This window comes from Vespula vulgaris, chromosome 1 (genome assembly GCF_905475345.1).
Source record: "Vespula vulgaris chromosome 1, iyVesVulg1.1, whole genome shotgun sequence".
Lineage (NCBI taxonomy): Eukaryota > Metazoa > Arthropoda > Insecta > Hymenoptera > Vespidae > Vespula > Vespula vulgaris.
The window spans coordinates 5,740,560-5,755,899 of record NC_066586.1 but is presented as its reverse complement, the minus strand read 5'-3'; the positions used below and the strand labels follow the sequence as shown (position 1 = coordinate 5,755,899).

Below are 15,340 nucleotides of genomic sequence, written 5' to 3'. Positions count from 1 at the left end.
ATTGCTGCACCTGGAAAGAAACGGACTAACGAGGATTCAACTCTAAAATCCACGATCCGAGATGCCATTCCGCTTCGGGAGCTTCGAGCTTCTCAGCAAACTGGAGATGTATAAAACCCCGCTTACAGAATGCTCCACCGTCCACACCGTCGGCTTCAGACATCTGGAGACACGACCGGTCGTGTCTATTTCGCTATTTCAAAGAACAAAACGAAGTCCTCGGTAGGACTAAATCTCGCGATCGCGAACACCCACGCGCGTGCCGGCCGTCACGCGCGTGAGTGTTTTCCCTATCATTCGCGTACGGAAGCAAGGAGACATACCCTTCCTGCATATAACAAAAATTATATGCAGAGAGGTTCCATTAACTTCCGTGTAAAAATCCCACGATGATTGATACCTCGATTACCTAATCTGAAACAGACAAAGAATAAAACAAGATGAATATAAAAGAAAAATTAAACAGGTAGCATAAACTAAATATAAAAGAAAAAATTAGATATAACAAAAATTAAATATAAAAGCAAAAATTAAATATAAAAGCAAAAATTAGATATAACAAAAATTAAATATAAAAGCAAAAATTAAACAGATAACAAACTAAATATAAAAGTAAAAATTAAACAGGTAACAAACTAAATATAAAAGCAAAAATTAGATATAACAAAAATTAAATATAAAAGCAAAAATTAAACAGGTAACATAAACTAAATATAAAAGCAAAAATTAAATATAAAAGCTAAAATTAAAAAGATTAGAAAACTTAAATATAAGAGTAAAAATTATATGCAAAAAGACATTTAATTCAAAAATTTCTCTGTAAAAATTGAATTCCATGATGATCGATCCCTGGATGATCCCTCGCTCGATGGTCGCTCCCTCGATGATCTAACCTGAAACAGAAAAAGAGTTAAAAAATGATTAGAAAAAGATAAATAGAAAAGAGTAAAAGAAAAGAAGAAATGAAGAAGAGAAGAAGTGAAAAAGAGTATTTGCGTATGTTCGCGTGAGAAAAATAGAATTCTGAACGATTGATATGCATCTCGAAGATCGTTTTAAACTAGGAAAATCAGAGTACCATAATTGAGTTTGATTTTTCCTTAGTGAAAGAACGAAACCCGCCTAAGGCCCACACCCGAGGGCCCCTCCCAAGGGTCCCACCCGAAAGAAGACAGAGTAATTAATCAACAATTTAATGAATAATTTAACATAATTTGTTTAAACTATAATATGCAGCCATTCGCCCGGTAATGCTTGCGCAATATAATTATATATACATATACATATATAATTTAGTTATAGATTGTAGATATAGATTTCAATATTTCGCAAGTATTACCGACCCGGGTCCCACCGCTTGGAGGTTGCTGCAACTGGAGACCCACGGGCTAACGGGGATTCTACTCTAAAATCCACGATCCGAGATGCCTTTCCGCTTCGGGAGCTTCGAGCTTCTCAGCAAACTGGAGATGTATAAAACCCCGCTTACAGAATGCTCCACCGTCCACACCGTCGGCTTCAGACATCTCGAGACACGACCGGTCGTGTCTATTTCGCTATTTCAAAGAACAAAACGAAGTCCTCGGTAGGACTAAATCTCGCGATCGCGAACACCCACGCGCGTGCCGGCCGTCACGCGCGTGAGTGTTTTCCCTATCATTCGCGTACGGAAGCAAGGAGACATACCCTTCCTGCATATAAAAAAAATTATATGCAGAGAGGTTCCATTAACTTCCGTGTAAAAATCCCACGATGATTGGTTCCTCGATTACCTAATCTGAAACAGACAAAGAATAAAACAAGATGAATATAAAAGAAAAATTAAACATGTAGCATAAACTAAATATAAAAGAAAAAATTAGATATAACAAAAATTAAATATAAAAGCAAAAATTAGATATAACAAAAATTAAATATAACAGCAAAAATTAAACAGATAACATAAACTAAATATAAAAGTAAAAATTAAACAGGTAACAAACTAAATATAAAAGCAAAAATTAGATATAAAAGCTAAAATTAAAAAGATTAGAAAACTTAAATATAAGAGTAAAAATTATATGCAAAAAGATATTTAATTCAAAAATTTCTCTGTAAAAATTTAATTCCATGATGATCGATCCCTTGATGATCCCTCGCTCGATGATCGCTCCCTCGATGATCTAACCTGAAACAGAAAAAGAGTTAAAAAATGATTAGAAAAAGATAAATAGAAAAGAGTAAAAGAAAAGAAGAAATGAAGAAGAGAAGAAGTGAAAAAGCGTATTTGCGTATGTTCGCGTGAGAAAAATAGAATTCTGAACGATTGATATGCATCTCGAAGATCGTTTTATTCGAGGAAAATCAGAGTACCATAATTGAGTTTAATTTTTCCTTAATGAAAGAACGAAACCCGCCTAAGGCCCACACCCGAGGGCCCCTCCCAAGGGTCCCACCCGAAACTAATGATTAATAAAGTTAATAAGAGTGGTTCATATAGAAAATTAAAATATATAATTAATGTAATTATCAAAAGTATACAATTAATAAAAGTATATAAGTAATAAAATTGAATAAGGATAAATACGAATGATAGCTAACATAAGTGCGACAGAAAAGCTTTCTGTGCATTCTGTTAGAAAATTATTCAAAAATTTTGTTATATTCAAATTTATCTATCTGTGGAAATATAACTAACAATTTAAAATGTAATCGATTTAACGTTTAATTGAACTTAGATGAAAGATATTGTAAAAATATAGAAATATGCAGCCATTCGCTCGGTAATACTTGCGTTTTAACATTAAATGTTTATTTAGTTACAGATATTTAATATAATTAAGACCTATATTTCGATATTTCGCAAGTACTACCGACCCGGGTCCCACCGCTTGGAGGTTGCTGCAACTGGAGACCCACGGGCTAACGGGGATTCTACTCTAAAATCCACGATCCGAGATGCCTTTCCGCTTCGGGAGCTTCGAGCTTCTCAGCAAACTGGAGATGTATAAAACCCCGCTTACAGAATGCTCCACCGTCCACACCGTCGGCTTCAGACATCTCGAGACACGACCGGTCGTGTCTATTTCGCTATTTCAAAGAACAAAACGAAGTCCTCGGTAGGACTAAATCTCGCGATCGCGAACACCCACGCGCGTGCCGGCCGTCACGCGCGTGAGTGTTTTCCCTATCATTCGCGTACGGAAGCAAGGAGACATACCCTTCCTGCATATAAAAAAAATTATATGCAGAGAGGTTCCATTAACTTCCGTGTAAAAATCCCACGATGATTGGTTCCTCGATTACCTAATCTGAAACAGACAAAGAATAAAACAAGATGAATATAAAAGAAAAATTAAACATGTAGCATAAACTAAATATAAAAGAAAAAATTAGATATAACAAAAATTAAATATAAAAGCAAAAATTAGATATAACAAAAATTAAATATAACAGCAAAAATTAAACAGATAACATAAACTAAATATAAAAGTAAAAATTAAACAGGTAACAAATTAAATATAAAAGCAAAAATTAGATATAAAAGCTAAAATTAAAAAGATTAGAAAACTTAAATATAAGAGTAAAAATTATATGCAAAAAGATATTTAATTCAAAAATTTCTCTGTAAAAATTTAATTCCATGATGATCGATCCCTTGATGATCCCTCGCTCGATGATCGCTCCCTCGATGATCTAACCTGAAACAGAAAAAGAGTTAAAAAATGATTAGAAAAAGATAAATAGAAAAGAGTAAAAGAAAAGAAGAAATGAAGAAGAGAAGAAGTGAAAAAGCGTATTTGCGTATGTTCGCGTGAGAAAAATAGAATTCTGAACGATTGATATGCATCTCGAAGATCGTTTTATTCGAGGAAAATCAGAGTACCATAATTGAGTTTAATTTTTCCTTAATGAAAGAACGAAACCCGCCTAAGGCCCACACCCGAGGGCCCCTCCCAAGGGTCCCACCCGAAACTAATGATTAATAAAGTTAATAAGAGTGGTTCATATAGAAAATTAAAATATATAATTAATGTAATTATCAAAAGTATACAATTAATAAAAGTATATAAGTAATAAAATTGAATAAGGATAAATACGAATGATAGCTAACATAAGTGCGACAGAAAAGCTTTCTGTGCATTCTGTTAGAAAATTATTCAAAAATTTTGTTATATTCAAATTTATCTATCTGTGGAAATATAACTAACAATTTAAAATGTAATCGATTTAACGTTTAATTGAACTTAGATGAAAGATATTGTAAAAATATAGAAATATGCAGCCATTCGCTCGGTAATACTTGCGTTTTAACATTAAATGTTTATTTAGTTACAGATATTTAATATAATTAAGACCTATATTTCGATATTTCGCAAGTACTACCGACCCAGGTCCCACCACTTGGAGGTTGCTGCATCTGGGGACCCACGGGCTAACGGGGATTCTACTCTAAAATCCACGATCCGAGATGCCTTTCCGCTTCGGGAGCTTCGAGCTTCTCAGCAAACTGGAGATGTATAAAACCCCGCTTACAGAATGCTCCACCGTCCACACCGTCGGCTTCAGACATCTCGAGACACGACCGGTCGTGTCTATTTCGCTATTTCAAAGAACAAAACGAAGTCCTCGGTAGGACTAAATCTCGCGATCGCGAACACCCACGCGCGTGCCGGCCGTCACGCGCGTGAGTGTTTTCCCTATCATTCGCGTACGGAAGCAAGGAGACATACCCTTCCTGCATATAACAAAAATTATATGCAGAGAGGTTCCATTAACTTCCGTGTAAAAATCCCACGATGATTGGTTCCTCGATTACCTAATCTGAAACAGACAAAGAATAAAACAAGATGAATATAAAAGAAAAATTAAACAGGTAGCATAAACTAAATATAAAAGAAAAAATTAGATATAACAAAAATTAAATATAAAAGCAAAAATTAGATATAACAAAAATTAAATATAAAAGCAAAAATTAAACAGATAACAAACTAAATATAAAAGTAAAAATTAAACAGGTAACAAACTAAATATAAAAGCAAAAATTAGATATAACAAAAATTAAATATAAAAGCAAAAATTAAACAGGTAACATAAACTAAATATAAAAGCAAAAATTAAATATAAAAGCTAAAATTAAAAAGATTAGAAAACTTAAATATAAGAGTAAAAATTATATGCAAAAAGACATTTAATTCAAAAATTTCTCTGTAAAAATTGAATTCCATGATGATCGATCCCTGGATGATCCCTCGCTCGATGGTCGCTCCCTCGATGATCTAACCTGAAACAGAAAAAGAGTTAGAAAATGATTAGAAAAAGATAAATAGAAAAGAGTAAAAGAAAAGAAGAAATGAAGAAGAGAAGAAGTGAAAAAGAGTATTTGCGTATGTTCGCGTGAGAAAAATAGAATTCTGAACGATTGATATGCATCTCGAAGATCGTTTTATTCGAGGAAAATCAGAGTACCATAATTGAGTTTGATTTTTCCTTAGTGAAAGAACGAAACCCGCCTAAGGCCCACACCCGAGGGCCCCTCCCAAGGGTCCCACCCGAAAGAAGACAGAGTAATTAATCAACAATTTAATCAATAATTTAACATAATTTGTTTAAACTATAATATGCAGCCATTCGCCCGGTAATGCTTGCGCAATATAATTATATATACATATACATATATAATTTAGTTATAGATTGTAGATATAGATTTCAATATTTCGCAAGTATTACCGACCCGGGTCCCACCGCTTGGAGGTTGCTGCAACTGGAGACCCACGGGCTAACGGGGATTCTACTCTAAAATCCACGATCCGAGATGCCTTTCCGCTTCGGGAGCTTCGAGCTTCTCAGCAAACTGGAGATGTATAAAACCCCGCTTACAGAATGCTCCACCGTCCACACCGTCGGCTTCAGACATCTCGAGACACGACCGGTCGTGTCTATTTCGCTATTTCAAAGAACAAAACGAAGTCCTCGGTAGGACTAAATCTCGCGATCGCGAACACCCACGCGCGTGCCGGCCGTCACGCGCGTGAGTGTTTTCCCTATCATTCGCGTACGGAAGCAAGGAGACATACCCTTCCTGCATATAAAAAAAATTATATGCAGAGAGGTTCCATTAACTTCCGTGTAAAAATCCCACGATGATTGGTTCCTCGATTACCTAATCTGAAACAGACAAAGAATAAAACAAGATGAATATAAAAGCAAAAATTAAACAGGTAACATAAACAAAATATAAAAGCAAAAATTAGATATAACAAAAATTAAATATAAAAGCAAAAATTAAATATAAAAGCAAAAATTAAACAGGTAACATAAACTAAATATAAAAGCAAAAATTAAATATAAAAGCTAAAATTAAAAAGATTAGAAAACTTAAATATCAGAGTAAAAATTATGTGCAAAAAGGCATTTAATTCAAAAATTTCTCTGTAAAAATTTAATTCCATGATGATCGATCCCTGGATGATCCCTCGCTCGATGGTCGCTCCCTCGATGATCTAACCTGAAACAGAAAAAGAGTTAGAAAATGATTAGAAAAAGATAAATAGAAAAGAGTAAAAGAAAAGAAGAAATGAAGAAGAGAAGAAGTGAAAAAGAGTATTTGCGTATGTTCGCGTGAGAAAAATAGAATTCTGAACGATTGATATGCATCTCGAAGATCGTTTTATTCGAGGAAAATCAGAGTACCATAATTGAGTTTGATTTTTCCTTAGTGAAAGAACGAAACCCGCCTAAGGCCCACACCCGAGGGCCCCTCCCAAGGGTCCCACCCGAAAGAAGACAGAGTAATTAATCAACAATTTAATCAATAATTTAACATAATTTGTTTAAACTATAATATGCAGCCATTCGCCCGGTAATGCTTGCGCAATATAATTATATATACATATACATATATAATTTAGTTATAGATTGTAGATATAGATTTCAATATTTCGCAAGTATTACCGACCCGGGTCCCACCGCTTGGAGGTTGCTGCAACTGGAGACCCACGGGCTAACGGGGATTCTACTCTAAAATCCACGATCCGAGATGCCTTTCCGCTTCGGGAGCTTCGAGCTTCTCAGCAAACTGGAGATGTATAAAACCCCGCTTACAGAATGCTCCACCGTCCACACCGTCGGCTTCAGACATCTCGAGACACGACCGGTCGTGTCTATTTCGCTATTTCAAAGAACAAAACGAAGTCCTCGGTAGGACTAAATCTCGCGATCGCGAACACCCACGCGCGTGCCGGCCGTCACGCGCGTGAGTGTTTTCCCTATCATTCACGTACGGAAGCAAGGAGACATACCCTTCCTGCATATAACAAAAATTATATGCAGAGAGGTTCCATTAACTTCCGTGTAAAAATCCCACGATGATTGGTTCCTCGATTACCTAATCTGAAACAGACAAAGAATAAAACAAGATGAATATAAAAGCAAAAATTAAACAGGTAGCATAAACTAAATATAAAAGAAAAAATTAGATATAACAAAAATTAAATATAAAAGCAAAAATGAAACAGGTAACATAAATTAAATATAAAAGCAAAAATTAGATATAACAAAAATTAAATATAAAAGCAAAAATTAAACAGGTAACATAAACTAAATGTAAATGCAAAAATTAAATATAAAAGCTAAAATTAAAAAGATTAGAAAACTGAAATATAAGAGTAAAAATTATATGAAAAAAGACATTTAATTCAAAAATTTCTCTGTAAAAATTTAATTCCATGATGATCGATCCCTGGATGATCCCTCGCTCGATGATCGCTCCCTCGATGATCTAACCTGAAACAGAAAAAGAGTTAGAAAATGATTAGAAAAAGATAAATAGAAAAGAGTAAAAGAAAAGAAGAAATGAAGAAGAGAAGAAGTGAAAAAGAGTATTTGCGTATGTTCGCGTGAGAAAAATAGAATTCTGAACGATTGATATGCATCTCGAAGATCGTTTTATTCGAGGAAAATCAGAGTACCATAATTGAGTTTGATTTTTCCTTAGTGAAAGAACGAAACCCGCCTAAGGCCCACACCCGAGGGCCCCTCCCAAGGGTCCCACCCGAAAGAAGACAGAGTAATTAATCAACGATTTAATCAATAATTTAACATAATTTGTTTAAACTATAATATGCAGCCATTCGCCCGGTAATGCGTGTTATATGTATATAATTATATATGTATATAATTATATATATACATATATAATTTAGTTATAGATTGTAGATATAGTTTGGACATAGATTTCAATATTTCGCAAGTATTACCGACCCGGGTCCCACCGCTTGGAGGTTGCTGCAGCTGGAGACCCACGGACTAACGAGGACTCTACTCTAAAATTCGCGTTCGAGATGCCTTTCCGCTTCGGGAGTTTCAAGCTTTTCAGAAAAATGGAGATGGATGAAACCCTGCTTACGGAAAGCTCCACCGTCTACACCGTCAGCTTCAGACATCTCGAGACACGACCGGTCGTGTCTATATTTCGATTTCAATAATCAAAACGTAGTCCTCGGCAGGACTTAATCTCGCGATCGCGAACACTCACGTACGTGACGACCGAAAAATTTATGACTCTATTTCAATGAAAGACGTGATTTCATTAAAATAAAATTATGATTTTAATTAAAAATTGAAAAAGTAAAACGCGTTTACTCGACTTTAATAATAAAAATGAATAAAATATTATAAAAATTCTATTCGCGTACGCGTGGTAAAGTAGAATAGGGGACGGAATGTTATGTCGTTTCTCTAATCTACATTACTACTATATAAGAGCATTTTGAGTGACAACATGGAAAAAGTAAAATATGACTAAGAGCCATATTCGAAGAGTTCTGTGGAACCTTCGAATATAACTCAATAGTGTTATAGTTGCCCTCTTGAGCCACATTTTGTGGGGGCCTCTTCGACATATAGCCTCTTCTTTGCTTCGTGCCCTAACCACAACTACAGAATAAATTTCATAACTATCGTCAATACCAAAGAACTAAAACCGACCCTTATTCTAAGACGTGCAAGAAAACTAATAAATCTAACGTAACTCTAAATCAAACCTGAAACGCAAAATCGAGCAAGCATCGGGAGAGAAACGAGAATTAATATATTAATTGCTGAAAATCCTAAACTAAAAATTGATTAACTTATTCTATGTTCTACGCGTTCTGATTCTACAAGTCTCTTTATCTTTTATCAACGACTCTACTCTACTTTATTCTTTCAAAAGCAATGACTGTATTGAGACTTTTGTTTTATTAATAAAATTGATTAATCTTTATCTAACAATGTAATGAAAAATCATTGGACGCTCCTTCTTACAAGCAATTATTCTAATTAATAGAAAATAAATTATACAATTTCGCTTGTAATCCAGAGACTGTCCACCGCGAATGACTTCTTGCTTATTCATTATTAAAATTCGCAAATATCGATATCCTTTACTATTTTCACGAGAGAAGATTATTTAAAAATGCATCTAAATATTCAAAACTTCAAATAATTATAATTAACGCGTTTAAACAAGAAGACACTATCCTGATCTAATAAATAAATCAAAAAATAACGAACCATTCACGAGTAAATCTCCGAAGAAATTTACCCGTGGTCACTCATTGCTCTTCTACTAATTAATTACAACCAATCACTCGTGCCGATTCGGACCTTTCGTCCTCGACATGATTGAGTGATTGGAGGGATTAAAAAATTAACTTACTACTTAAGAAGTTCTGCGATGGCTCCAAAACACTGGACCGCGATTTAGGTCGAAATTGAGGGTGGATGATTTGTAGTTGGTTGAAAATGAGGTAGGTTGACAACGAAGTTGGTCGAGATCCTCTTCAGTGATGCACTGACTCTAATTCGCGATAGTTATTTATTAACGAACGGACACTGAATTTATTTCGCGAAACTCTACTATTTTTTATAAGTACAGTCTGTGCGACTGTTAAAAATATAAAATACTTTACGAACAAACACTGACTCTAAAGACTGCATTGCACGCAGTCTATGCAAAAACACTTATGGTTTAAATCGCGAACCGCGAACGAACAAACACTGCTTCTACTTTGCGATAATTTTATTTTAACGGTATAAATATTTGATTACTTCATTGCTACGCGCCCGATTGCAACGAGGTTCTGAAACAAAAATACAAACTAAATAATTAGTATTACTATTACAATGAAAATTATATAAAACATTCAAGAAATATGTAATAGAGAAATATACTTACTTTAAGTCTTTGTTAATACCCGCTCGAGTGGCATCCGCGAAAATTTCTAAGTCCACTCGGGAGATAGATTTTCAAAGTCCTCCGGGAGTGCACAAATTTCTAAGTCCACTCGTGAAGATAGATTTTCAAAGTCCCCGAAAAGAGCGAAATCGGTCTGTAACAAAACAAGAAAGTACAAAGTTTCGAAAATATGAGTAATATAACATTGTACTTGCGTATACTCATCCTTATTGCCCGCTCGAGTGGTATCCGCGAATATATCTAAGTCCACTAGTGGAAACAGATCTTAAAATCCACCGGCAGTGTAAAAATTTCTAAGTCCACTCGTGGAGATAGATCAAAGTCTTCCGGGAGTGTAAAAATTTCTAAGTCCACTCGGGAGATAGATTTTCAAAGTTCTCCGGAAGTGTAAAAATTTCTAAGTCCACTCGTGAAGATAGATTTTCAAAGTCCCCGGAAAGAGCGAAATCGGTCTGTAACAAAACAAGACAGTACAGAGTTTCGAAAATATGAGTAATATAATATTGTACTTAGGTAAACTCTTCGTAAATACTCGCTCGAGTGGCATCCTGCGAAAATTTCTAAGTCTAATCGTGGAGATCAATTTTCAAAGTCCTCCGAGAGTGCGAAATTGTAGTCCGAAACAAAAGAGAAAGCATAGAATTTCGAAAATATGAGTAATATAATATTGTACTTGCGTAAACTCTTCGTAAATACTCGCTCAAGTGGCATCCTGCGAAAATTTCTATGTTCCCTCGTCGAAGTCCAAAGCACAACTGAACTAGTTACTGTAGAAGTCGGTCAAAGGCACGACTTTGTTGTCGTCTCTCGAAGGAGAGTATCCCCACTTCGCATTTAGTCTAATATCAAATAAACTGTTGTATGTTTCAATTAACTCTTCGTTCATACTTGCACGAATGGCATCCCCGAAAATTTCTAAGTCCCATCGTGGAGATTGATTTTCAAAGTCTTCCGAGAGTGCGAAATTAAAGTCTGAAACAAAAGAGAAAGTAATGAAAAATTCTGAAATATTTTTTATTAACTGTTCGTTAATACTTGCAGGAATAGCCTCCGCGAAATTTTCTAAGTTCTCTCGTCGAAGTCCATAACACAACTGAACTAGTAACTGTAAGAGTCGGTCGAAGGCCTGTCTTTGTTGTTCTCTCTCGTATCCGAGTATCCCCACTTCGCAATTTGAATCTAAAACAAAATAAATCGTATAGAAAATTAGAAAAAATGTGTGAGAAAAAATGTACTTACATTAACTCTTCTCTACTACTTGTGGAGAACGTGTACTGGGAGAACTGCGTTGCGTACTCGTCGAAATTCGAAGCAGGACTGAACTAGTAGCTGTCGCTTATATTGTCGTCACTAGTGGGAGAATATCCCCATTCCTCCATTTCATTCTAAAACCAAATAAATCGTATAGAATGTTGAAAGAATGAGAAATTCTGAAATATTTTTTATTAACTGTTCGTTAATACTTGCAGGAATGGCCTCCGCGAAATTTTCTAAGTTCCCTCGTCGAAGTCCAAAACACAACTGAACTAGTAACTGTAAGAGTCAGTCGAAGGCCCGTCTTTGTTGTTCTCTCTCGCATCCGAGTATCCCCACTACGCAATTTGAATCTAAAACAAAATAAATCGTATAGAAAATTAGAAAAAATGTGTGAGAATAAATGTACTTACATTAACTCTTCTCTACTACTTGTGGAGAACGTGTACTACGAGAACTGCAATGCGTACTCGTCGAAATTCGAAGCAAGACTGAACCAGTAGCTGTCGCATATATTGTCGTCACTAGTGGGAGAATATCCCCACTCCTCCATTTCATTCTAAAACCAAATAAATCGTATAGCATATTGAAAGAATGAGTGATATAATTATGTATTTACATTGACTCTTCTCTAATACTTCCAAAGAATACGTACTACGAGAACTGCAATGCGTACTCGTCGAAATTCGAAGCAAGACTGAACCAGTAGCTGTCGCATATATTGTCGTCACTAGTGGGAGAATATCCCCACTCCTCCATTTCATTCTAAAACCAAATAAATCGTATAGAATGTTGAAAGAATGAGAAATTCTGAAATATTTTTTATTAACTGTTCGTTAATACTTGCAGGAATGGCCTCCGCGAAATTTTCTAAGTTCCCTCGTCGAAGTCCAAAACACAACTGAACTAGTAACTGTAAGAGTCAGTCGAAGGCCCGTCTTTGTTGTTCTCTCTCGCATCCGAGTATCCCCACTACGCAATTTGAATCTAAAACAAAATAAATCGTATAGAAAATTAGAAAAAATGTGTGAGAATAAATGTACTTACATTAACTCTTCTCTACTACTTGTGGAGAACGTGTACTGGGAGAACTGCAATGCGTACTCGTCGAAATTCGAAGCAAGACTGAACTAGTAGCTGTCGCTTATATTGTCGTCACTAGTGGGAGAATATCCCCACTCCTCCATTTCATTCTAAAACCAAATAAATCGTATAGCATATTGAAAGAATGAGTGATATAATTATGTACTTACATTGACTCTTCTCTAATACTTCCAAAGAATACGTACTACGAGAACTGCAATGCGTACTCGTCGAAATTCGAAGCAAGACTGAACCAGTAGCTGTCGCATATATTGTCGTCACTAGTGGGAGAATATCCCCACTCCTCCATTTCATTCTAAAACCAAATAAATCGTATAGCATATTGAAAGAATGAGTGATATAATTATGTATTTACATTGACTCTTCTCTAATACTTCCAAAGAATACGTACTACGAGAACTGCAATGCGTATTCGTCGAAATTCGAAGCAAGACTGAACCAGTAGCTGTCGCATATATTGTCGTCACTAGTGGGAGAATATCCCCACTCCTCCATTTCATTCTAAAACCAAATAAATCGTATAGAATGTTGAAAGAATGAGAAATTCTGAAATATTTTTTATTAACTGTTCGTTAATACTTGCAGGAATGGCCTCCGCGAGATTTTCTAAGTTCCTTCGTCGAAGTCCAAAACACAACTGAACTAGTAACTGTAAGAGTCGGACGAAGGCCCGTCTTTGTTGTTCTCTCTCGCATCCGAGTATCCCTACTTCGCAATTTGAATCTAAAACAAAATAAATCGTATAGAAAATTTGAAAAAATGTGTGAGAATAAATGTACCTACATTAACTCTTCTCTATTACTTGTGGAGAACGTGTACTGGGAGAACTGCGTTGCGTACTCGTCGAAATTCGAAGCAAGACTGAACCAGTAGCTGTCGCTTATATTGTCGTCACTAGTGGGAGAATATCCCCACTCCTCCATTTCATTCTAAAACCAAATAAATCGTATAGCATATTGAAAGAATGAGTGATATAATTATGTACTTACATTGACTCTTCTCTAATACTTCCAAAGAATGCGTACTACCAGAACTACGATGTGTACTCGTTGAAATTCGTAACAAGACTGAACCATTAACCATTAAAATCAGTCGAACGTTCGACTTTGTTGTCATTTCAGTATCCCCACTCCACAATTTCATTCTAGAACGAAATAAATCGTATAGCATATTGAAAGAATGAGTGATATAATTATGTACTTACATTAGTTTTTCTTTATTACTTGCGGGGAACGCATGCTGTGAGAACTGCGATGTACACTTGTCCGCGTACGAAAAGAAACTAACAAAGTAATAGTCAAAGTAAATAAAAGTCATATGTTTGTATTACACAAGGCCAATGATTGCGAAACGAAAATTTCTAAGTATTAAAATTATGAACTAAAATTATTTTAATTCTCTCGCGTTACGATCTTTGTAACGTTATACGAATGTACTATTGTTTAAATATTAATCTTTTGTTTTGCACGAATATTAAAAACTGTTTAAATAAATGTAAAATTATCGAAAGTATTGATTTCTAAGTTTTTCCGATTGGAAAAAGAGAGCTGCGACGTTAACTCGTCGGCGTACAAAAGGAAACTAATAAAATAATAGTCAAAGTAAATAAAAGTGGTATATGTTTATGTTACACGAAATCAATGATGTCGAGACGAAAATTTCAAAGTATTAACATATTAAATTGAAATTATTTTGTTTCTCGCATGATACGATCTTTGTGATGTTAAATAAATATATTATTGTTTAAATATTAGTTTTTTGTATTGCGTGTACATTAAAAACTGTTTAAATAATTGTAAAATTATCGAAAATATTAATTTCTGAGATATGAAAATGATAATTTCTTTCGCTTTTGGAAAGATAGATTTTCGATATTCACTTGTCGGAATACAAAAGAAAACTAATTCGAAATTCTTATGTAACTATATAGTAAATGTGTATAAGCAAATGAAAAAGTATTGGTTTGTGCTTACTTTGCATTGAAAGTACGAATTTTTCTAAGGAATTTTTCTGATCAATTTACACAGTTAAGTAATATTCACAGTTTGCAGGCAATGTTCTTCATCATTATACTCGATTCCATGATTTGTGTGAATGTGTACAGCATCTGTGTGACAGCAAACGAGAGCGAATATTTTTGTTCGCATATTGCGATGAAATACAGATATTTTTGCAAAAAATGATATTGGTGGATGTGCTAATGCTTTTTAGAATTTATACAGATCGAAAATCTAGACGAAATCCTTTTTTTTTCTTACCTTATTCAAATGAATTTTTTCTTCGTTGCAGCTTCTTCTTCCAAAGCGATTAGAACTTCTGGCTACCAACGAGTACATAATAAATACTCTCGAACAGAAATTATTTATTAATTAATATTTATAGATCAATCTATAGGCAAATATAATTAAATATCATTCTTTTCGAACATTTACAAGAGATATTAATCATCGAAAAGACAAATTCTTGGATTATTCGATTTATTAACTAGTTATTTTTTGACTCCCAAAGTGGGAGAGAGAAGAAACATAACTAAATACGTACGCGGGAATCTATATATTTGGCGGGAATTTTATATAACTTAATAGAAAGTAGTAAGATGTTTAATAACAATTTTCAATGATTTTTTTGCTATTGAATATTATATTTTGTGCTATTTTTCAATAAAATCTTAAGAAAAATTAATAATAAATTAATATTTATTAATGCGTAATTTTTCTAAAATGATGCAATATGTATGTACAACGTGAACTACACCTTCACGTA

At 34.5% G+C, this 15,340-nt stretch overlaps 1 protein-coding gene across 21 annotated transcripts; it reads right to left on the bottom strand.

Annotated features, from left to right (window-relative positions):
* Positions 1-2,126: 2,126 nt before the first annotated feature.
* LOC127061521 (uncharacterized) lies at positions 2,127-13,901 on the bottom strand. Of its 21 annotated transcripts, none has more exons than XR_007780916.1 (14): positions 13,567-13,708; positions 13,361-13,506; positions 13,157-13,300; positions 12,969-13,078; positions 12,727-12,872; positions 12,521-12,666; positions 12,317-12,460; positions 12,129-12,238; positions 11,887-12,032; positions 11,683-11,826; positions 11,459-11,604; positions 10,199-11,398; positions 9,680-10,103; positions 2,127-2,167 (listed from the first exon to the last, which is right to left on the bottom strand). XR_007780916.1 is itself a non-coding variant. In XM_050988549.1 (6 exons), coding segments are annotated over exons 3-6 (432 nt in total). In that variant the 5' UTR covers positions 13,501-13,506; positions 13,567-13,721; positions 13,782-13,901; the 3' UTR covers positions 11,593-11,602. The 21 variants fall into 21 exon arrangements, 1 of the variants encoding a protein (XP_050844506.1); XR_007780910.1 differs by lacking the exon at positions 2,127-2,167 and adding an exon at positions 3,640-3,680; XR_007780900.1 differs by lacking the exon at positions 2,127-2,167 and adding an exon at positions 7,582-7,764.
* Positions 13,902-15,340: the final 1,439 nt, after the last annotated feature.